The 21,739-nt window shown below is 47.3% G+C and overlaps 1 protein-coding gene across 1 annotated transcript; it reads left to right on the top strand.

The window, feature by feature from the left end:
* Window positions 1-10,098: 10,098 nt before the first annotated feature.
* Window positions 10,099-18,877, top strand: LOC139375750 (guanine nucleotide-binding protein G(I)/G(S)/G(O) subunit gamma-4-like). The gene is made up of 2 exons (XM_071117564.1): window positions 10,099-10,191; window positions 18,749-18,877. Exons 1-2 carry the CDS (start codon window positions 10,099-10,101, stop codon window positions 18,875-18,877), a joined length of 222 nt encoding a protein of 73 aa, XP_070973665.1.
* Window positions 18,878-21,739: the final 2,862 nt, after the last annotated feature.

The following is a 21,739-nucleotide window of genomic DNA, read 5'->3' as shown; positions in this document are numbered from 1 at the left end:
GGAAGCAGTCTTGGAGTGTGGAGTCAGCTTGGTCGGACCAGCGTTGGACAGACCTCAGCGTGGGAGCCTCTTGTTTTAGTTTCTGTCTGTAGGCAGGGATCAACAAAATGGAGTCGTGGTCAGCTTTTCCGAAAGGGGGGCGGGGCAGGGCCTTATATGCGTCGCGGAAGTTAGAGTAACAATGGTCCAAGGTCTTTCCTCCCCTGGTTGCGCAATCGATATGCTGATAAAATTTGGGGAGTCTTGTTTTCAGATTAGCCTTGTTAAAATCCCCAGCTACAATGAATGCAGCCTCCGGATAAATTGTTTCCAGTTTGCAGAGAGTTAAATAAAGTTCGTTCAGAGCCATCGATGTGTCTGCTTGGGGGGGGATATATACGGCTGTGATTATAATCGAAGAGAATTCTCTTGGTAGATAATGCGGTCTACATTTGATTGTGAGGAATTCTAAATCAGGTGAACAGAAGGATTTGAGTTCCTGTATGTTTCTTTCATCGCACCATGTCACGTTAGTCATAAGGCATACGCCCCCGCCCCTCTTTTTACCAGAAAGATGTTTTTTCCTGTCTGCGCGATGCGTGGAGAAACCTGTTGGCTGCACCGCTTCGGATTGCGTCTCTCCAGTAAGCCACGTTTCCGTGAAGCAAAGAACGTTACAGTCTCTGATGTCCCTCTGGAATGCTACCCTTGCTCGGATTTCATCAACCTTGTTGTCAAGAGACTGGACATTGGCAAGAAGAATGCTAGGGAGTGGTGTGCGCTGTGCCCGTCTCCGGAGTCTGACCAGAAGACCGCCTCGTTTCCCTCTCTTTCGGAGTCGTTTTTTTGGGTCGCTGCATAGGATCCACTCCGTTGTCCTGTTTGTAAGGCAGAACACAGGATCCGCGTCGCGAAAACATATTCTTGGTCGTACTGATGGTGAGTTGATGCTGATCTTATATTCAGTAGTTCTTCTCGACTGTATGTAATGAAACCTAAGATGACCTGGGGTACTAATGTAAGAAATAACACGTAAAAAAACAAAAAACTGCATAGTTTCCTAGGAACGCGAAGCGAGGCGGCCATCTCTGTCGGCGCCGGAAGTTTTATGTTAGGGTTAGACTGGGTTAGACTGGGGCATTAGGGTTAGACTGGGGCATTAGGGTTAGACTGGGTTAGACTGTGGTGTTAGGGTTAGACTGGGTTAGACTGTGGTGTTAGGGTTAGACTTGGTTATACTGTGGCATTGGGGTTAGACTGTGGATTTAGGGTTAGACTGGTGTTAGGGTTAGTTAGGGTTAGACTGGGTTAGACTGTGGCGTTAGGGTTAGACTGGTGTTAAGGTTAGACTGTGGAGTTAGGGTTAGACTGGGTTAGACTGTGGTGTTAGGGTTAGACTGGGTTAGACTGGTGTTAGGGTTGGACTGGGTTAGACTGTGGTGTTAAGGTTAGACTGTTGTTAGGTTTAGACTGGGTTAGACTGTGGTGTTAGGGTTAGACTGGGTTAGGGTTAGACTGGATTAGACTGTGGAGTTAGGGTTAGACTGGGTTATACTGTGGAGTTAGGGTTAGACTGGGTTAGACTGTGGAGTTAGGGTTAGACTGGGTTAGACTGTGGAGTTAGGGTTAGACTGTGGAGTAAGGGTTAGACTGGGTTAGACTTGGTTAGACTGGGTTAGACTGTGGAGTTAGGGTTAGACTGTGGAGTTAGGGTTAGACTGGGTTAGACTGTGGCGTTAGGGTTAGACTGGGTTAGACTGTGGAGTTAGGGTTAGACTGGGTTAGACTGTGGAGTTATGGTTAGACTGTGGAGTAAGGATTAGACTGGGTTAGACTGTGGCGTTAGGGTTAGTCTGGGTTAGACTGTGGTGTTAGGGTTAGACTGGGTTAGACTGTGGAGTTAGGGTTAGACTGGGTTAGACTGTGGTGTTAGGGTTAGACTGTGGAGTTAGGGTTAGACTCGGTTAGACTGTGGTGTTAGGGTTTGACAGTGTTAGACTGTGGTGTTTGGGTTAGCCTGTTGCGTTAGGGTTAGACTGGGTTAGACTATGGTTTTAGGGTTAGACTGGGTTAGACTGTGGAGTTAGGGTTAGACTGGGTTAGACTGTGGTGTTAGGGTTAGACTGTGGAGTTAGGGTTAGACTGTGGTGTTAGGGTTAGACTGTGTTAGACTGTGGAGTTAGGGTTTTTAGGGTTAGACTGTTTTAGACTGTGGAGTTAGGGTTAGTTAGGGTTAGACTGTAGTGTTAGGGTTAGTTAGGGTTAGACTGGTGTAGACTGTGGAGTTAGGGTTTGACTGTGATGTTAGGATTAGACTGGGTTAGACTGTGGAGTTATGGTTAGACTGGGTTAGACTGTGGAGTTAGGGTTAGACTGGGTTAGACTGTGGAGTTAGGGTTAGACTGGGTTAGACTGGTGTTAGGGTTAGACTGGGTTAGACTGTGGAGTTGGGGTTAGACTGGGTTAGACTGGTGTTAGGGTTAAACTGGGTTAGACTGTGGAGTTGGGGTTAGACTGTTTTAGCATGTGGAGTTAGCGTTATACTGTGTTGTTAGTGTTAGACTGGCTTAGACTGTGGTTTTAGGGTTAGACTGGGTTAGAATCCAAACGAGCTTCAATGCCATACAGCACTCCTTCCGTGGCCTCCAACTGCTCTTAAACGCTAGTAAAACCAAATGCATGCTTTTCAACCGTTCGCTGCCTGCACCCGCACGCCTGACCAGCATCACCACCCTGGATGGTTCCGACCTTGAATATGTGGACATCTATAAGTACCTAGGTGTCTGGCTAGACTCTAAACTCTCCTTCCAGACCCATATCAAACATCTCCAATCGAAAATCAAATCAAGAGTCGGCTTTCTATTCCGCAACAAAGCCTCCTTCACTCACGCCGCCAAACTTACCCTAGTAAAACTGACTATCCTACCGATCCTCGACTTCGGCGATGTCATCTACAAAATTGCTTCCAACACTCTACTCAGCAAACTGGATGCAGTTTATCACAGTGCCATCCGTTTTGTCACTAAAGCACCTTATACCACCCACCACTGCGACTTGTATGCTCTAGTCGGCTGGCCCTCGCTACATATTCGTCGCCAGACCCACTGGCTCCAGGTCATCTACAAGTCCATGCTAGGTAAAGCTCCGCCTTATCTCAGTTCACTGGTTACGATGGCAACACCCATCCGTAGCACGCGCTCCAGCAGGTGTATCTCACTGATCATCCCTAAAGCCAACACCTCATTTGGCCGCCTTTCGTTCCAGTTCTCTGCTGCCTGTGACTGGAACGAATTGCAAAAATCGCTGAAGTTGGAGACTTTTATCTCCCTCACCAACTTCAAACATCTGCTATCTGAGCAGCTAACCGATCGCTGCAGCTGTACATAGTCTATTGGTAAATAGCCCACCCATTTTCACCTACCTCATCCCCATACTGTTTTTATTTATTTATTTTTCTGCTCTTTTGCACACCAATATCTCTACCTGTACATAACCATCTGATCATTTATCACTCCAGTGTTAATCTGCATAATTGTAATTATTTGCCTACCTTCTCATGCCTTTTGCACACAATGTATATATAGACTCCCCATTTTTCTACTGTGTTATTGACTTGTTAATTGTTTACTCCATGTGTAACTCTGTGTTGTCTGTTCACACTGCTATGCCTTATCTTGGCCAGGTCGCAGTTGCAAATGAGAACTTTTTCTCAACTAGCCTACCTGGTTAAATAAAGGTGAAATAAAAAATAAATAAAAAAAAGAATGGAGTTAGGGTTAGACTGTGGCGTTAGGGTTAGACTGGGTTAGACTGTGGTGTTAGGGTTAGACTGGGTTAGACTTGGTTAGACCGGGTTAGACTGTGGAGTTTGGGTTAGACTGTGGAGTTAGGGTTAGACTGGGTTAGACTGTGGTGTTAGGGTTAGACTGTGGTGTTAGGGTTAGACTGGGTTAGACTGTGGAGTTAGGGTTAGACTGGGTTAGACTGTGGAGTTAGGGTTAGACTGGGCTAGACTGTGGTGTTAGGGTTAGACAGTGTTAGACTGTGGTGTTTGGGTTAGACTGTGGCGTTAGGGTTAGACTGGGTTAGACTGTGGTTTTAGGGTTAGACTGGGTTAGACTGTGGAGTTAGGGTTAGACTGTGGAGTTAAGGTTAGATTGGGTTAGACTGTGGCATTAAGGTTAGACTGTGGAGTTAGGGTTAGGCTGAGGACTTAGGGTTAGACTGGGTTAAACACTGGTGTTAGGGTTAGACTGTGGAGTTATGGTTAGACTGGGTTAGACTGTGGAGTTAGGGTTAGACTGGGTTAGACTCTGGAGTTATGGTTAGACTGGGTTAGACTGTGGAGTTAGGGTTAGACTGGAGTTAGGGTTAGACTGTGGAGTTAGGGTGAGACTGTGGTGTTAGGGTTAGACTGGGTTAGACTGTGGAGTTAAGGTTAGACTGTGGAGTTAGGGTTAGGTTGAGGAGTTAGGGTTAGACTGGGTTAAACACTGGTGTTAGGGTTAGACTGGGTTAGACTGGGGCATTTGGGTTAGACTGTGGTGTTAGGGTTAGACTGGGTTAGACTGGGGCATTAGTGTTAGACTGGGTTAGACTGTGGTGTTAGGGTTAGACTGGGTTAGACTGTGGTGTTAGTGTTAGACTGGTTTAGACTGGGGCATTAGGGTTAGACTGGGTTAGACTGTGGTTTTAGGGATAGACTGGGGCGTTAGGGTTAGACTTGGTTATACTGTGCCATACTGTGGATTTAGGGTTAGACTGGTGTTAGGGTTAGTTAGGGTTAGACTGTGGCGTTAGGGTTAGACTGGTGTTAAGGTTAGACTGTGGAGTCAGGGTTAGACTGGGTTAGACTGTGGTGTTAGGGTTAGACTGGGTTAGACTGGTGTTAGGGTTGGACTGGGTTAGACTGTGGTGTTAAGGTTAGACTGTTGTTAGGTTTAGACTGGGTTAGACTGTGGTGTTAGGGTTAGACTGGGTTAGGGTTAGACTGGATTAGACTGTGGAGTTAGGGTTAGACTGGGTTATACTGTGGAGTTAGGGTTAGACTGGGTTAGACTGTGGAGTTAGGGTTAGACTGGGTTAGACTGTGGAGTTAGGGTTAGACTGTGGAGTAAGGGTTAGACTGGGTTAGACTTGGTTAGACTGGGTTAGACTGTGGAGTTAGGGTTAGACTGTGGAGTTAGGGTTAGACTGGGTTAGACTGTGGCGTTAGGGTTAGACTGGGTTAGACTGTGGAGTTAGGGTTAGGCTGGAGTTATGGTTAGACTGTGGAGTAAGGATTAGACTGGGTTAGACTGTGGCGTTAGGGTTAGTCTGGTTTAGACTGTGGTGTTAGGGTCTGACTGGGTTAGACTGTGGAGTTAGGGTTAGACTGGGTTAGACTGTGGTGTTAGGGTTAGACTGTGAAGTTAGGGTTAGACTCGGTTAGACTGTGGTGTTAGGGTTTGACAGTGTTAGACTGTGGTGTTTGGGTTAGCCTGTTGCGTTAGGGTTAGACTGGGTTAGACTGTGGTGTTAGGGTTAGACTGTGGAGTTAGGGTTAGACTGTGGTGTTAGGGTTAGACTGTGTTAGACTGTGGAGTTAGGGTTTTTAGGGTTAGACTGGGTTAGACTGTGGAGTTAGGGTTAGTTAGGGTTAGACTGTGGTGTTAGGGTTAGTTAGGGTTAGACTGGTTTAGACTGTGGAGTTAGGTTTTGACTGTGATGTTAGGATTAGCCTGGGTTAGACTGTGGAGTTAGGGTTAGACTGGGATAGACTGTGGAGTTATGGTTAGACTGGGTTAGACTGTGGAGTTAGGGTTAGACTGGGTTAGACTGTGGAGTTAGGGTTAGACTGGGTTAGACTGGTGTTAGGGTTAGACTGGGTTAGACTGTGGAGTTAGGGTTAGACTGTGGTGTTAGTGTTAGACTGGGTTAGACTGTGGAGTTAGGGTTAGACTGTGGAGTAAGGGTTAGACTGGGTTAGACTGGTGTTAGGGTTAGACTGGGTTAGACTGGGGTGTTATGGTTAGACTGGGTTAGACTTTGGTGTTAGGGTTAGACTGTGGAGTTTAAGGTTAGACTGTGGTGGTAGGGTTAGACTGTGGTTTTATTTTTAGACTGGGTTAGACAGAGGAGGATGGAAAGCCCTCTGGGCTGATGGTGAGATGGTTGGAATGCCCCTCGGGAATGATGTCGAGGTTGTAATGCCCCTCAGGGCTGATGTAGAGGTGGTTGGAGTGCCCCTCAGGGCTGATTTAGAGGTTGTAATGCCCCTCAGGGCTGATGTCGAGGTGGTTGGAGTGCCCCTCAGGGCTGATGTCGAGGTGGTTGGAGTGCCCCTCAGGGCTGATGTACAGGTGGTTGGAGTGCCCCTCAGGGCTGATGTCGAGGTGGTTGGAGTGCCCCTCAGGGCTGATGTAGAGGAAGTTTGAGTGCCCCTCAGGGCTGATGTAGAGGATGTTGGAATGCCCCTCAGGGCTGATGTAGAGGTTGGAGTGCCCCTGAGGGCTGATGTCGAGGTGGTTGGAATGCCCCTCAGGGCTGATGTAGAGGTTGGAGTGCCCCTCAGGGCTAATATAGAGGAGGTTGGAATGCCCCTCAGGGCTAATGTAGAGGTGGTTGGAGTGCCCCTCAGGGCTGATGTAGAGGTGGTTGGAATGCCCCTCAGGGCTGATGTACAGGTTGGAATGCCCGTCAGGGCTGATGTAGAGATGATTGGAATGTCCCTCAGGGCTGATGTACAGGTTGGAATGCCCCTCAGGGCTGATGTAGAGATGGTTGTAATGCCCCTCAGGGCTGATGTAGAGGTGGTTGGAGTGCCCCTCAGGGCTGATGTAGAGGAGATTGGAAATGCCCCTCAGGGCTGATGTAGAGGAAGTTGGAGTGCCCCTCAGGGCTGATGTAGAGCAAGTTGGAATGCCCCTCAGGGCTGATGTAGAGGTTGGAGTTCCCCTGGGGGCTGATGTCGAGGTGGTTGGAATGCCCCTCAGGGCTGATGTGCAGGTTGGAGTGCCCCTCAGGGCTGATATAGAGCAGGTTGGAATGCCCCTCAGGGCTGATGTAGAGGTGGTTGGAATGTCCCTCAGGGCTGATGTACAGGTTGGAATGCCCCTCAGGGCTGATGTAGAGATGGTTGTAATGCCCCTCAGGGCTGATGTAGAGGTGGTTGGAGTGCCCCTCAGGGCTGATGTAGAGGAGGTTGTAATGCCCCTCAGGGCTGATGTAGAGGAAGTTGGAGTGCCCCTCAGGGCTGATGTAGAGGAAGTTGGAATGCCCCTCAGGGCTGATGTAGAGGTTGGAGTGCCCCTGAGGGCTGATGTCGAGGTGTTTGGAATGCCCCTCAGGGCTGATGTACAGGTTGGAGTGCCCCTCAGGGCTGATGTAGAGGAAGTTGGAGTGCCCCTCAGGGCTGATGTCGAGGTGGTTGGAATGCCCCTCAGGGCTGATGTACAGATTGGAATGCCCCTCAGGGCTGATGTAGAGGTGGTTGGAGTGCCCCTCAGGGCTGATGTAGAGGTGGTTGGAATGCCCCTCAGGGCTGATGTAGAGGAAGTTGGAATGCCCCTCAGGGCTGATGTAGAGGTTGGAGTGCCCCTGAGGGCTGATGTCGAGGTGGTTGGAATGCCCCTCAGGGCTGATGTACAGGTTGGAGTGCCCCTCAGGGCTGATGTAGAGGAAGTTGGAGTGCCCCTCAGGGCTGATGTCGAGGTGGTTGGAATGCCCCTCAGGGCTGATGTACAGATTGGAATGCCCCTCAGGGCTGATGTAGAGGTGGTTGGAATGCCCCTCAGGGCTGATGTAGAGGAAGTTGGAATGCCCCTCAGGGCTGATGTAGAGGTTGGAGTGCCCCTGAGGGCTGATGTCGAGGTGGTTGGAATGCCCCTCAGGGCTGATGTACAGGTTGGAGTGCCCCTCAGGGCTGATGTAGAGGAAGTTGGAGTGCCCCTCAGGGCTGATGTCGAGGTGGTTGGAATGCCCCTCAGGGCTGATGTACAGATTGGAATGCCCCTCAGGGCTGATGTAGAGGTGGTTGGAGTGCCCCTCAGGGCTGATGTAGAGGAGGTTGTAATGCCCCTCAGTGCTAATGTAGATGTGGTTGGAATGCCCCTCAGGGCTGATGTACAGGTTGTAATGCCCCTCAGGGCTGATGTAGAGGAGGTTGTAATGCCCCTCAGTGCTAATGTAGATGTTGTTGGAGTGCCTCTCAGGGCTGATGTAGAGGTGGTTGGAATGCCCCTCAGGGCTGATGTAGAGGTGGTTGGAGTGCCCCTCAGGGCTGATGTAGAGGTGGTTGGAATGCCCCTCAGGGCTGATGTAGAGGTGGTTGGAATGCCCCTCAGGGCTGATGTAGAGGTGGTTGGAGTGCCCCTCAGGGCTGATGTAGAGGTGGTTGGAATGCCCCTCAGGGCTGATGTAGGGTGGTTGGAGTGCCCCTCAGGGCTGATGTAGAGATGGTTGTAATGCCCCTCAGGGCTGATGTACAGGTTGGAATGCCCCTCAGGGCTGATGTAGAGGAAGTTGGAATGCCCCTCAGGGCTGATGTAGAGGTTGGAGTGCCCCTCAGGGCTGATGTTGAGGTGGTTGGAATGCCCCTCAGGGCTGATGTAGAGGAAGTTGGAGTGCCCCTCAGGGCTGATGTCGAGGTGGTTGGAATGCCCCTCAGGGCTGATGTACAGATTGGAATGCCCCTCAGGGCTGATGTAGAGGTGGTTGGAATGCCCCTCAGGGCTGATGTAGAGGAAGTTGGAATGCCCCTCAGGGCTGATGTACAGGTTGGAATGCCCCTCAGGGCTGATGTAGAGGAAGTTGGAATGCCCCTCAGGGCTGATGTAGAGGTTGGAGTGCCCCTCAGGGCTGATGTAGAGGTGGTTGGAATGCCCCTCAGGGCTGATGTAGAGGAAGTTGGAATGCCCCTCAGGGCTGATGTAGAGGTTGGAGTGCCCCTGAGGGCTGATGTCGAGGTGGTTGGAATGCCCCTCAGGGCTGATGTACAGGTTGGAGTGCCCCTCAGGGCTGATGTAGAGGAAGTTGGAGTGCCCCTCAGGGCTGATGTCGAGGTGGTTGGAATGCCCCTCAGGGCTGATGTACAGATTGGAATGCCCCTCAGGGCTGATGTAGAGGTGGTTGGAGTGCCCCTCAGGGCTGATGTAGAGGTGGTTGGAATGCCCCTCAGGGCTGATGTAGAGGAGGTTGTAATGCCCCTCAGTGCTAATGTAGATGTGGTTGGAATGCCCCTCAGGGCTGATGTACAGGTTGGAATGCCCCTCAGGGCTGATGTAGAGGAGGTTGTAATGCCCCTCAGTGCTAATGTAGAGGTTGTTGGAGTGCCCCTCAGGGCTGATGTAGAGGTGGTTGGAATGCCCCTCAGGGCTGATGTAGAGGTGGTTGGAGTGCCCCTCAGGGCTGATGTAGAGGTGGTTGGAATGCCCCTCAGGGCTGATGTAGAGGAGGTTGTAATGCCCCTCAGTGCTAATGTAGATGTGGTTGGAATGCCCCTCAGGGCTGATGTACAGGTTGGAATGCCCCTCAGGGCTGATGTAGAGGAGGTTGTAATGCCCCTCAGTGCTAATGTAGAGGTTGTTGGAGTGCCCCTCAGGGCTGATGTAGAGGTGGTTGGAATGCCCCTCAGGGCTGATGTAGAGGTGGTTGGAGTGCCCCTCAGGGCTGATGTAGAGGTGGTTGGAATGCCCCTCAGGGCTGATGTAGAGGTGGTTGGAATGCCCCTCAGGGCTGATGTAGAGGTGGTTGGAGTGCCCCTCAGGGCTGATGTAGAGATGGTTGTAATGCCCCTCAGGGCTGATGTACAGATTGGAATGCCCCTCAGGGCTGATGTAAAGCCAGTTGGAATGCCCCTCTGGGCTGATGTAGAGATTGGAATGCCCCTCAGGGCTGATGTAGAGATGTTCGTCAGACCTCTTCGCTCCATGTCTTGTTTGTGCTTCTTCAACTGCAGATGAAAAGATATTCAACTCTTAAGACAATATAACCTCCTGGTTCTGGCTTCATCAGTCATATTTCTTTCTTTCTAGATTTCTTCTACTCAACCCCTAGATCATCATCATGAAGGACGACGTCGCCAACAGCACTCACCCAGCCTCTTGACTCCATGTGTCTTTGTACTGCCAGGTCATCGTCATGAAGGACAGTGTGGTCAACAACAACAGCATCTCCCACGCCAGGAAAGCTGTGGAACAACTCAAGATGGAGTCTTGTATGGACAGGATAAAGGTAAGGTACTGTAGGGGTGTGTGTGTGTGTGTGTGTGTGTGTGTGTGTGTGTGTGTGTGTGTGTGTGTGTGTGTGTGTGTGTGTGTGTGTGTGTGTGTGTGTGTGTGTGTGTGTGTGTGTGTGTGTGTGTGTGTGTGTGTGTGTGTCTGTGTGTGTGTGTCTGTGTGTGTGTTAGATCAGAGTGATCCTCCAGGTTTGGTGAAGTTTATCCCAAATGGCACCCTATTCCCTTGATAGTGTACTACATAATGACACCCTATTCCCTTGATAGTGTACTACATAATGACACCCTATTCCCTTGATAGTGTACTACATAAAGACACCCTATTCCCTTGATAGTGCACTACTTTTGACCAGGGCCCATTGGCAGAAGTAGTGCACTATATAGGGAATAGGGTGTCATTATGTTGTGTGCTATATAGGGAATAGGGTGCCATTATGTAGTCCACTATATAGGGAATAGGGTGTCATTATGTAGTCCACTATATATGGAATAGGGTGTCATTTGGGACATACACCAGGTGAGTGCCAGATTGACCAGTAGAATAATGCTGATGATAACAGATCAGCATAGTGCCGTGACGTCTTAGGTCTGTGCCAGTGTATTTATATATGGAAACCTATTTTTTGGGGGCGTGTTTAGATTATTTAATGGATGATAATTGTTCAAAGCAGAGCTTGACTTTCATTCAAAAAGTGGCTGCTCATAAAATTGACCATGGGGAGATAAATCTAGGTTTATAGATTCAACAAGTTATTCAGTTGAGACAGGATCTAAGGGAGTGCTCTCTCTTTATTTTTGTACACCTACTCATTCAAGGGTTTTTCTTTATGTTTACTATTGTCTACATTGTAGAATAATAGTGAAGACATCAAAACTATGAAAAAACACATATGGAATCATGTAGTAACCAAAAAAGTGTTAAACAAATCAAAATAGATTTTATATTTGCCTTAATGACATCTTTGCACACTCTTGGCATTCTCTCAACCAGTTTCATGAGGTAGTCACCTGGAATGCATTTCAATTAACAGGTGTGCCTTGTTCAAAGTTAATTTGTTGAATTTCATTCTTTCTTAATGTGTTTGACACAATCAGTTGTGTTGTGACAAGATAGGGGTGGTATACAAAAGATAGCCCTATTTGGTAAAAGACCAAGTCCATATTATGGCAAGAACAGCTCAAATAAGCAAAGAGAAATGACAGTCCATCATTACTTTAAGACATGAAGGTCAGTCAATCCGGAAAAGTTCAAGAACTTTAACATTTTCTTCAATTGCAGTCACAAAGACCATCAAGAGCTATGATGAAACTGGCTGGTAGAGAGAATGCCAAGAGTGTGCAAAGCTGTCATCAAGGCAAAGGGTGGCAACTTTTAAGAATCGTAAATATACAGTTATAGTAGTCATTCAAGGGTTTTTCTTTATTTTGACTATTTTCTACATTAACGATGAAATAACAAAACGATGAAATAACACATACGGAATCATGTAGTAACCAAAAAAAGAAACATACATTTTATATTTGAGATTCTTCAAAGTAGCCACGCTTTGCCTTGATGACTCCCAATATTTCTCAGTGGATAAATCCTCCCCTCCCAGATGGTGGGATGGTATGTCTGTAAAAGGAAAGAGAGAGAAGCAGTTGGGATCACAGATCTCTGTTTTATTCTTTTTTTATTTCACCTTTATTTAACCAACAAGTTCTCATTTACAACTGTGACCTGGCCAAGATAAAGCAAAGCAGTGTGACAAAGACAACAACACAGAGTTACACATAAACAAACATGTTGTTTGTCAATAATACAAGAGAAAAATATATGTACAGTGTGTGCAAATGTAGAAGAGTAGGGAGGTAAGGCAATAAATATGCCATAGAGGCGAAATAATTAACATTTAGCATTAACACTGGAGTGATAGATGTGCAAATGATGATGTGCAAGTAGAGATACTGGGGTGCAAAGGTGGGCTGTGTACAGGTGCAGTGATCGGTAAGCTGCTCTGATAGCTGATGCTTCAAGTTAGAGAGGGAGATATAAGACTCCAGCTTCAGTAATTTTTGCAATTCGTTCCAGTCATTGGCAGCAGAGAACTGGAAGGAAAGGCGACCAAAGGAGGTGTTGACTTTGGGAATGACCAGTGAAATATACCTGCTGGAACGTGTGCTACGGGTGGGTGCTGCTATGGTGACCAGTGAGCTGAGATAAGGCGGGGCTTTACCTAGCAAAGACTTATAGATGACCTGGAGCCAGTGGGTTTGGCGACGAATATGTAGTGAGGGCCAGCCAATGAGAGCATACAGGTCGTAGTGGTGGGTAGTATATGGGGCTTTGGTGACAAAACAAATGGCACTGTGATAGACTACATCCAGTTTGCTGAGTAGAGTGTTGGAGGCTATTTTGTAAATGACATCGCCCAAGTCGAGGATCGGTAGGATAATCAGTTTTACGAGGGTATGTTTGGCAGTGTGAGTGAAGGATGCTTTGTTGCAAAATAGGAAGCCAATTCTAGATTTAATTTTGGATTGGAGATGCTTAATGTGAGTCTGGAAGGAGAGTTTACAGTCTAACCAGACACCTAGGTATTTGTAGTTGTCCACATATTCTAATTCAGAACCGTCCAGAGTAGTGATGCTAGTCGGGCGGGAGGGTGCGGGCAGCAATCGGCTGAAGAGCATGCACTTAGTTTTACTAGCATTTAAAAGCAGTTGGAGGCCTCGGAAGGAGTGTTGTATGGCATTGAAGCTCGTTTGGAGGTTTGTTAGAACAGTGTCCAAAGAAGGGCCAGATGTATACAGAATGGTGTCGTCTGTGTAGAGGTGGATCAGAGAAACACCGGCAGCAAGAGCGACATCCTTGATATATACAGAGAAAAGAGTCGGTCTGAGAACTGAACCCTGTGGCACCCCCATAGAGACTGCCAGAGGTCCAGACAACAGGCCCTCCGATTTGACACACTGAACGCTATCTGAGAAGAAGTTGGTGAACCAGGCGAGGCAATCATTTGAGAAACCAAGGCTATTGAGTCTGCCGATGAGAATGCGATGATTGACAGAGTCGAAAGCCTTGGCCAGGTCGATGAAGACGGCTGCACAGTACTGTCTTTTATCGATGGCGGTTATGATATCGTTAAGGACCTTGAGCGTGGCTGAGGTGCACCCATGACCAGCTCAGACACCAGATTGCATAGTGGAGAAGGTACGGTGGGATTCGAAATGGTCGGTGATCTGTTTGTTAACTTGGCTTTCGAAGACCTTAGAAAGACAGGGTAGGATAGATATAGGTCTGTAGCAGTTTGGGTCTAGAGGGTCTCCCCCTGTGAAGCGAGGGATGACCGCGGCAGCTTTCCAATCTATGGGGATCTCAGACGATACGAAAGAGAGGTTGAACAGTTTAGTAATAGGGGTTGCAACAATTTTGGCAGATAATTGTAGAAAGAGAGGGTCCAGATTGACTAGCCCAGCTGATTTGTAGGGATCCAGATTTTGCAGCTCTTTCAGAACATCAGCTGTTTGGGTTTGGGTGAAGGAGAAATGTGTGTGTGGGGGGGGGGGGTCTCTTGGACAAGTTGCTGCAGGGGGTGCTGAGATGTTGGCCGGGGTAGGGGTAGCCAGGTGGAAAGCATGGCCAGCCGTAGAAGAATGCTTATTGAAATGATCGATTATCGTAGATTTATCGGTGGTGAAGGTGTTTCCTAGCCTCAGTACAGTGGGCAGCTGGGAGGAAGTGCTCTTATTCTCCATGGACTTTACAGTGTCCCAAAACATTTTGGAATTGGTGCTACAGAATGCAAATTTATGTTTGAAAAAGCTAGCCTTAGCTTTCCTAACTTACTGAGTATATTGGTTCCTGACTTCCCTCCTCTACACAGCATATTCAGTCTCTGTGCATCTTATTGAGGGATCACTGGTCTCATTAATTGCCTCATCACACAGAATAATGTTTTGATTTGATTTGATCTGTGCTAATGAGCAGAGCTCTCCTTCGCTCTTCTATCCTCCCCTCCATCAAAAGGTTCTACTGTAATTACAGATAGTCTGGAACCCTCCATCATGAGCCTCTACTGTAATTACAGATAGTCTGGAACCCTCCATCATGAGCCTCTACTGTAATTACAGATAGACAGTCTGGAACCCTCCTCTCCTCACAAGGCTCTACTGTAATTACAGATAGTCTGGAACCCTCCATCATGAGCCTCTACTGTAATTACAGATAGACAGTCTGGAACCCTCCTCTCCTCACAAGGCTCTACTGTAATTACAGATAGACAGTCTGGAACACTCCATCACCAGGCTCTACTGTAATTACAGATAGACAGTCTGGAACCCTCCTCTCCTCACAAGGCTCTACTGTAATTGCAGATAGTCTGGAACCCTCCATCATAAGGCTCTACTGTAATTACAGATAAACAGTCTGGAACCCTCCATCACGAGGCTCTACTGTAATTACAGACAGATAGTCTGGAACCCTCCATCACGAGGCTCTACTGTAATTACAGACAGATAGTCTGGAACCCTCTATCACGAGGCTCTACCATAATTACAGATAGACAGTCTGGAACCCTCCATCACGAGGCTCTACTGTAATTACAGACAGATAGTCTGGAACCCTCTATCACGAGGCTCTACTGTAATTACAGATAGTCTGGAACCCTCCATCACGAGGCTCTACTGCAATTACAAATAGACAGTCTGGAACCCTCCATCACGAGGCTCTACTGTAATTACAGACAGATAGTCTGGAACCCTCTATCACGAGGCTCTACTGTAATTACAAATAGACAGTCGAACCCTCCATCACGAGGCTCTACTGTAATTACAGATAGACAGTCTGTAACCCTCCATCACGAGGCTCTACTGTAATTACAGATAGTCTGGAACCCTCCTGTCCTCACGAGGCTCTACTGTAATTACAGATAGTCTGGAACGCTCCTGTCCTCACGAGGCTCTACTGTAATTACAGATAGTCTGGAACCCTCCTGTCCTCACGAGGCTCTACTGTTATTACAGATAGTCTGGAAGCCTCCTCTCCTCACGAGGCTCTACTGTAATTACAGATAGTCTGGAACCCTCCTGTCCTCTCCTACAGTGCATTCAGAAAGTATTGAGACCCCTTGACTTTCTCCATATTTTACATTACAGCCTTATTCTAAAATGTATATAAAAAAAAATATTCTCAAAGTGAAAACAGTTTTTTTTTATGTTTGCAAATGTTTAAAAAAAAGTTAAAATAGAAATACCTTATTTACATATGAATTCAGACCCTTCGCAATAGAACTCAACATTGAGCTCAGGTGCATCCTGTTTCCATTGATCATCCTTGAGATGTTTCATCAACTTGATAGGAGACCACCTGTGGTAAATTCAATTGATTGGACATGATTTGGTAAGGCACACACCTATCTACAGTAGGGAGAACAAGTATTTGCTACACTGCCGATTTTGCAGGTTTTCCTACTTACAAAGCATGTAGAGATCTGTCATTTTATCATAGGTACACTTCAACTGTGAGAGACGGAATCTAAAACAAAAATTCACATTGTATGATTTTTAAGTAATTAATTTGCATTTTATTGCATGACATAGGTATTTGATCACCTTACCAACCAGTAAGAATTCCGGCTCTCACAGACCTGTTTGTTTTTCTTTAAGAAGCCCTCCTGTTCTCCACTCGTTACCTGTACTAACTGCACCTGTTTGAAATTGTTACCTGTATGAAAGACACCTGTCCACACACTCAATCAAACAGACTCCAACCTCTCCACAATGGCCAAGACCAGAGAGCTGTGTAAGGACATCAGGAATACAATTGTAGACCTGCACAAGGCTGGGATGCGCTACAGGACAATAGGCAAGCAGCTTGGTGAGAAGGCAACAACTGACGCAATTATTAGAAGATGGAAGAAGTTCAAGATGACGGTCAATCACCCTCGGTCTGGGGCTCCATGCAAGATCTCACCTTGTGGAGCATCAATGATCATGAGGAAGGTGAGGGATCAGCTCAGAACTACACGGCAGGACCTGGTCAATGACCTGAAGAGAGCTGGGACCACAGTCTCAAAGAAAACCATTAGTAACACACTACGCCGTCATGGATTAAAATCCTGCAGCGCACGCAGGGTCCCCCTGCTCAAGCCAGCGCATGTCCAGGCCCGTCTGAAGTTTGCCAATGACCATCTGGATGATCCAGAGGAGGAATGGGAGAAGGTCATGTGGTCTGATGAGACAAAAATAGAGCTTTTTGGTCTAAACTCCACTCGCCGTGTTTGGATGAAGAAGAAGGATGAGTACAACCCCAAGAACACCATCCCAACCGTGAAGCATGGAGGTGGAAACATCATTCTTTGGGTATTCTTTTCTGCAAAGGGGACAGAAAGACTGCGCCATATTGAGGGGAGGATGGATGGGGCCATGTATCGCAAGATCTTGGCCAACAACCTCCCTTCCTCAGTAAGAGCATTGAAGATGGGTCGTGGCTGGGTCTTCCAGCATGACAACGACCCGAAACACACAGCCAGGGCAACTAAGGAGTGGCTCCGTAAGAAGCATCTCAAGGTCCTGGAGTGGCCTAGCCAGTCTCCAGACCTGAACCCAATAGAAAATCTTTGGAAGGAGCTGAAAGTCCGTATTGTCCAGTGACAGCCCCGAAACCTGAAGGATCTGGAGGTCTGTTTGGAGGAGTGGGCCAAAATCCCTGCAGCAGTGTGTGAAAACCTGGTCAAGAACTACAGGAAACGTATGACATCTGTAATTGCAAACAAAGGTTTCTGTACCACATATTAAGTTCTGCTTTTCTGATGTATCAAATACTTATGTCATTCAATAAAATGCAAATTAATTACAGAAAAATCATACAATGTGATTTTCTGGATTTAGATTCCTTCTCTCACAGTTGAAGTGTACCTATCATAAAAATTACAGACCTCTAGATGCTTTGTAAGTAGGAAGACGTGCAAAATCGGCAGTGTATCAAATACTTGTTCTCCCCACTGTATATAAGGTCTCACAGTTGACAGTGCATGTCAGAGCAAAAACCAAGCCATGAGCTACAAGAAATTGTCCGTAGAGCTCCGAGACAGGATTGTACCGAGGCACAGATCTGGGGAAGGTTGCCCAAAAAAATCTGCAGCATTGAAGGTCCCCACGAACAGTGGCCTCCATCATTCTTTAATGGAAGAAGTTTGGAACCACCAAGACTCTTCCTAGAGCTGGCTGCCCGGCCAAACTGAGCAATCAGAGGTGAAGGGCCTCAGAGGTGAAGGGAGGTGACAAAGAACCTGATAGTCTCTCAGACAGAGCTCCAGAGTTCCTCTATGTAGATGGGAGAACCTTCCAGAAGGACAACCATCTCTACAGAACTCCACCAATCAGGACTTAGTAGAGTGGCCAGACGGAAGTAACTCCTCAGTAAAAGTCACATGACAGGCCGCTTGGAGTTTTCCAAAAGGCAGCTAAAGACTCTCAGACCATCAGAAACAAGATTATCTGGTCTGGTGAATCCAAGATTGAACTATTTGGCCTGATTGCCAAGCGTCACATCTGGAGGAAACCTGGCACCATCCCTACGGTGAAGCATGGTTGTAGCAGCATCATGCTGTGGGGATGATTTTCAGTGGCAGGGACTGGGAGAGTAGTCAGGATTGAGGCAAAGTACAGAGAGATCCTTGATGAAAACCTGCTCCATGGTGCTCAGGACCACAGACTGGGGCAAAGGTTCACCTTCCAACAGGACAATAACCCTAAGCATACAGCCAAGACAACGCAGGAGTGGCTTCGGGACAACTCTCAGAATGTCTTTGAGTGGCTCAGCCAGAGCCCGGACTTGAACCCGATCGAACATCTCTGGAGAGACCTGAAAATGGCTGTACAGCGACGCTCCCCATCCAACCTGACAGAACTTGAGGATCTGCAGAGAAGAATGGGATAAACTCCCCAAATACAGGTGTACCAGGCTTGTAGCATCATTCCCAAGAAGACTCGAGGTTGTAATCGCTGCCAAAGGTGCTTCAACAAAGTACTGAGTAAATGGTCTGAATACTTATTGAAATGCGATATTACATTTGCAAAAATGTCAAATAAACCTGTTTTTTTTTGTCATTATGGGGTGTTGTGTGTATATTGATGAGGACAAATTGAATTTTAATACATTTTAGAATGCTGTAATGCAACAAAATGTTATCAAGTCAAGGGGTCTGAATACTTTCTGAATGCACTGGAGACAGCATGGGACCCTTCTCCCCTCACCTCCTCCCCTCCCCTCCCCTCTCTTCTCCTCCTCCCCTCTCTTCTCCTCCCCCCCTCTCTTCTCCTCCTCCCCTCTCTTCTCCTCCTCCCCTCCCCTCTCTTCTCCTCCTCCCCTCCTTCCCTCCCCTATCTTCTCCTCCTCCCCTCTCTTCTCCTCCTCCCCTCCCCTCTCTTCTCCTCCTCCCCTCCCCTCTCCTCTCCTCCTCCTTCCCTCTCCTCTCCTTCTCCTCCTCTCCTCTCCTCCTCCCCCTCCCCTCTCCTCTGCCTTATCCTACCTAATCATACCTGTCTTTCTCCCCTGTTCCTGTCTCCCAGGTCTCCAAAGCTGCAGCGGATCTGATGGTGTATTGTGACGCCCACATACGTGACGACCCCCTCATCGTGCCCGTGCCCGCCTCGGAGAACCCCTTTAGGGAGAAGAAGTTATTCTGCACCATCCTCTGATGCCCAGTAGGGGGCAGACCAGCCTTAGGCCGGACCCTGGTTCAGGTGTGGAATAACGCCTGCCGTCTCCTCTTCTGTCTTCACCGTACCTGAAGCTAACAAAACGCTGTGAAAGTAACCAGGAAGTGAATGCCCTTTCAGCCTTGTAGTTTTTCAACTTTTGTAGTTTTTTTTAATGGTCTTCAAGCGCAAAAAACATACATACATTTTCTTCATTACAAAGAATCTTCATAAAAGGCATCTGGTAGAAGTAAATTCAATCTTGAAGCCCATTCAAAGCCCAGTGTCCGGAAGTAAAGCGGCAGTAGTCCTCTTTAACAGCGAACTAACTTACCCACGTTACTACCGCTTAACATCAACCTGGCTACTGTTGAGTTGGGTTGAGGTTGCCAGGTGGACACTGTGTTGTTGGGCAGCTCTGTCCCAGGTGGCTGCATTGGGGAGGGTTTACATACCTTTCCATCTGGCAACCCGGTGACCGCGTCTGCGTGTTAGTCTCCAGTGTCGTTTCATTGGTTGGTTTGTTATAGCGCCTTCGTTGTTAGAGAGAAGCCTTCATTAGTACTTTATGATAACATGATGAGATTATATTTTTATTAACATGTCTTTTGTTTTTGTTTACACTAGCTTATTTTTTTTACAAGCCTCAGGAAACAAACACAAACCGTGGGAATAAAAAAAAATAAAAACATTCTAAAGCCCAGTATTTTATATAGGATCGAACCAACATACCATATAGCATATTAGTCCCCACTATTCATTTCACATTCCCATCAGGAAGGAGGGAGGTGAGATGGGGGAGGAGGGGGGAGAGGGAAAGGGAAAGAATATGGGGAGGGAGAGGAGATGGGGAGGGAGGGGAGAGGAGATGGGGAGGGAGGGAGGGAAAAGTGAGGAGATGGGGAGGGAGAGGAGATGGGGAAGTAGAGGGGAGGGAGAGGAGATGGGGAGGTAGAGGAGAGGGAGAGGAGATGGGGAAGTAGAGGAGAGGGAGAGGAGATGGGGAGGTAGAGGAGAGGGAGAGGAGATGGGGAGGTAGAGGAGAGGGAGAGGAGATGGGGAAGTAGAGGGGAGGGAGAGGAGATGGGGAAGTAGAGGAGAGGGAGAGGAGATGGGGAGGGAGGGAGGGAAAAGTGAGGAGATGGGGAGGGAGAGGAGATGGGGAGGGAGAGGAGATGGGGAAGTAGAGGGGAGGGAGAGGAGATGGGGAGGGAGGGGAGGGAGAGGAGATGGGGAGGGAGGGGAAAGGGAAAGAAGATGGGGAGGGAGAGGAAATGGGGAGGGAGGGAGAAAGAAGATGGGAAGGGAGGGGGAGATGGATAGGAGATGGGGAGGGAGGGGAGATGGTGAGATACTAGGTCCTCTATAATGTCTCTCTGCTGGCGTCCCCCAGGGCTCAATACTAGGCCCTATAAAATGTCTCTCTACTGGTGTCCACCAGGGATCGATACTAGGCCCTCTATAATTCTCTACTGGTGTCCCCCAGGGCTTGGTACTAGGTCCTCTTTAATGTCTTCTCTACTGGTGTCCCCCAGGGCTTAGTATTAGGTCCTCATTAATGTCTTCTCTATTGGTGTCCCCAGGGTCCCCTTTAATGTCTTATGTTGTTTATTTCTTTATTTTATTGTACGTATAAGAGCAAAATGTGTTTCCTGAGCCTGTATCATTTTAAATGTATTTTGCCTGCCTGTCCTTAAGTGGATTAATACATTGTTTTGAAAGGCCTTATACCATGCAGCCAACCAACCCACCCAGAGGCCTGCTTGTCACTCTGCTTTGCTCCATTCAAGTCTAGGATTGTAAAATGACCTCACCTCTTAGTTCCTCCATAAATCCTGGTGGGAGGATTCTGGATTTCCTGCTGATTTTGGGAATCTTCTAACCGGGATTTCTGGAAAACCTGGGAATTTGAGGAAAGTTAAGGGAATTTTGCAACCCTACAGCCTCCTCCGTCTCCTACAGGGTGGATGTATTTTAGTTTGTGTCCCAAATGGAACCCTATTGCCAATGTAGTGCACTGCCTTTGATCAGCCACTGAGACAGTTTCTGTAGGAACAGTGTTTATTCTATTTCAGGCTATAACATCCCTGTGATATCGTTCCCATAAGGCTCTGGTCAAAATTAGTGCACTATTTAGGGAACAGGGTGCCATTTGTGCTTCTGCCAGAGTGTACAGTCATTTAGTGTGTTAATCATCAGTATCAACGTCTGTGGGAGGCAGGGTTGGGATCAATTCCAGTCAATTCACAAAGTAAACCAAATTCCAATTCCACATTTTGCTAATTGAAAAGCAATGAAGAGAACTGGAATTAAAATGTCAGTGTACTTCCTTAGTTGACTGGAATTGAAATTGAATTGACCCCAACCCTGGTAGGAGGTCTTTTCTCTAAGACAATCTCAACCCACAGACCTTAAATTCTATTATTAAAAACATGTCAAATGTATCCTTTTCATGATGATAGTTACTTATTTAGTATTTGCATTTTTTTATTTTTAAGTTATTATTATTATTGTTATTATTAGTTGTATTTATTATTTTATTTTCCTGTGGCACAGCACTGAACATGACAACATCATGGTGTGTAGTTCTACTGATTGGAGATATTAGGTTTAAACCGTTTCTGTAATGTGTGATTATTGCTACTTCTCTCTCAGTATTAAGGGTCTGTTTACATGTTATATGATCCTGGTTGATGTTGCATCTGCTTCAACATCACGTTATGTAAACTTTCCCCAAAGTCCCAGTTGGATAATTCATGGAATCAAGAAATTGTCAGGAAATCCAGATTCAACCACCCAAGATTTCTGGACAATCTGGGACTTTGGGGACAGTAAGCGGTATTTTGCAACCCTATTGTAGTT

Source organism: Oncorhynchus clarkii, chromosome 20 (genome assembly GCF_045791955.1).
Source record: "Oncorhynchus clarkii lewisi isolate Uvic-CL-2024 chromosome 20, UVic_Ocla_1.0, whole genome shotgun sequence".
Classification (NCBI taxonomy): Eukaryota; Metazoa; Chordata; class Actinopteri; order Salmoniformes; family Salmonidae; genus Oncorhynchus; species Oncorhynchus clarkii.
The sequence above is the reverse complement of the archived record's forward strand: the minus strand, read 5'-3'. Positions and strand labels throughout refer to the sequence as shown.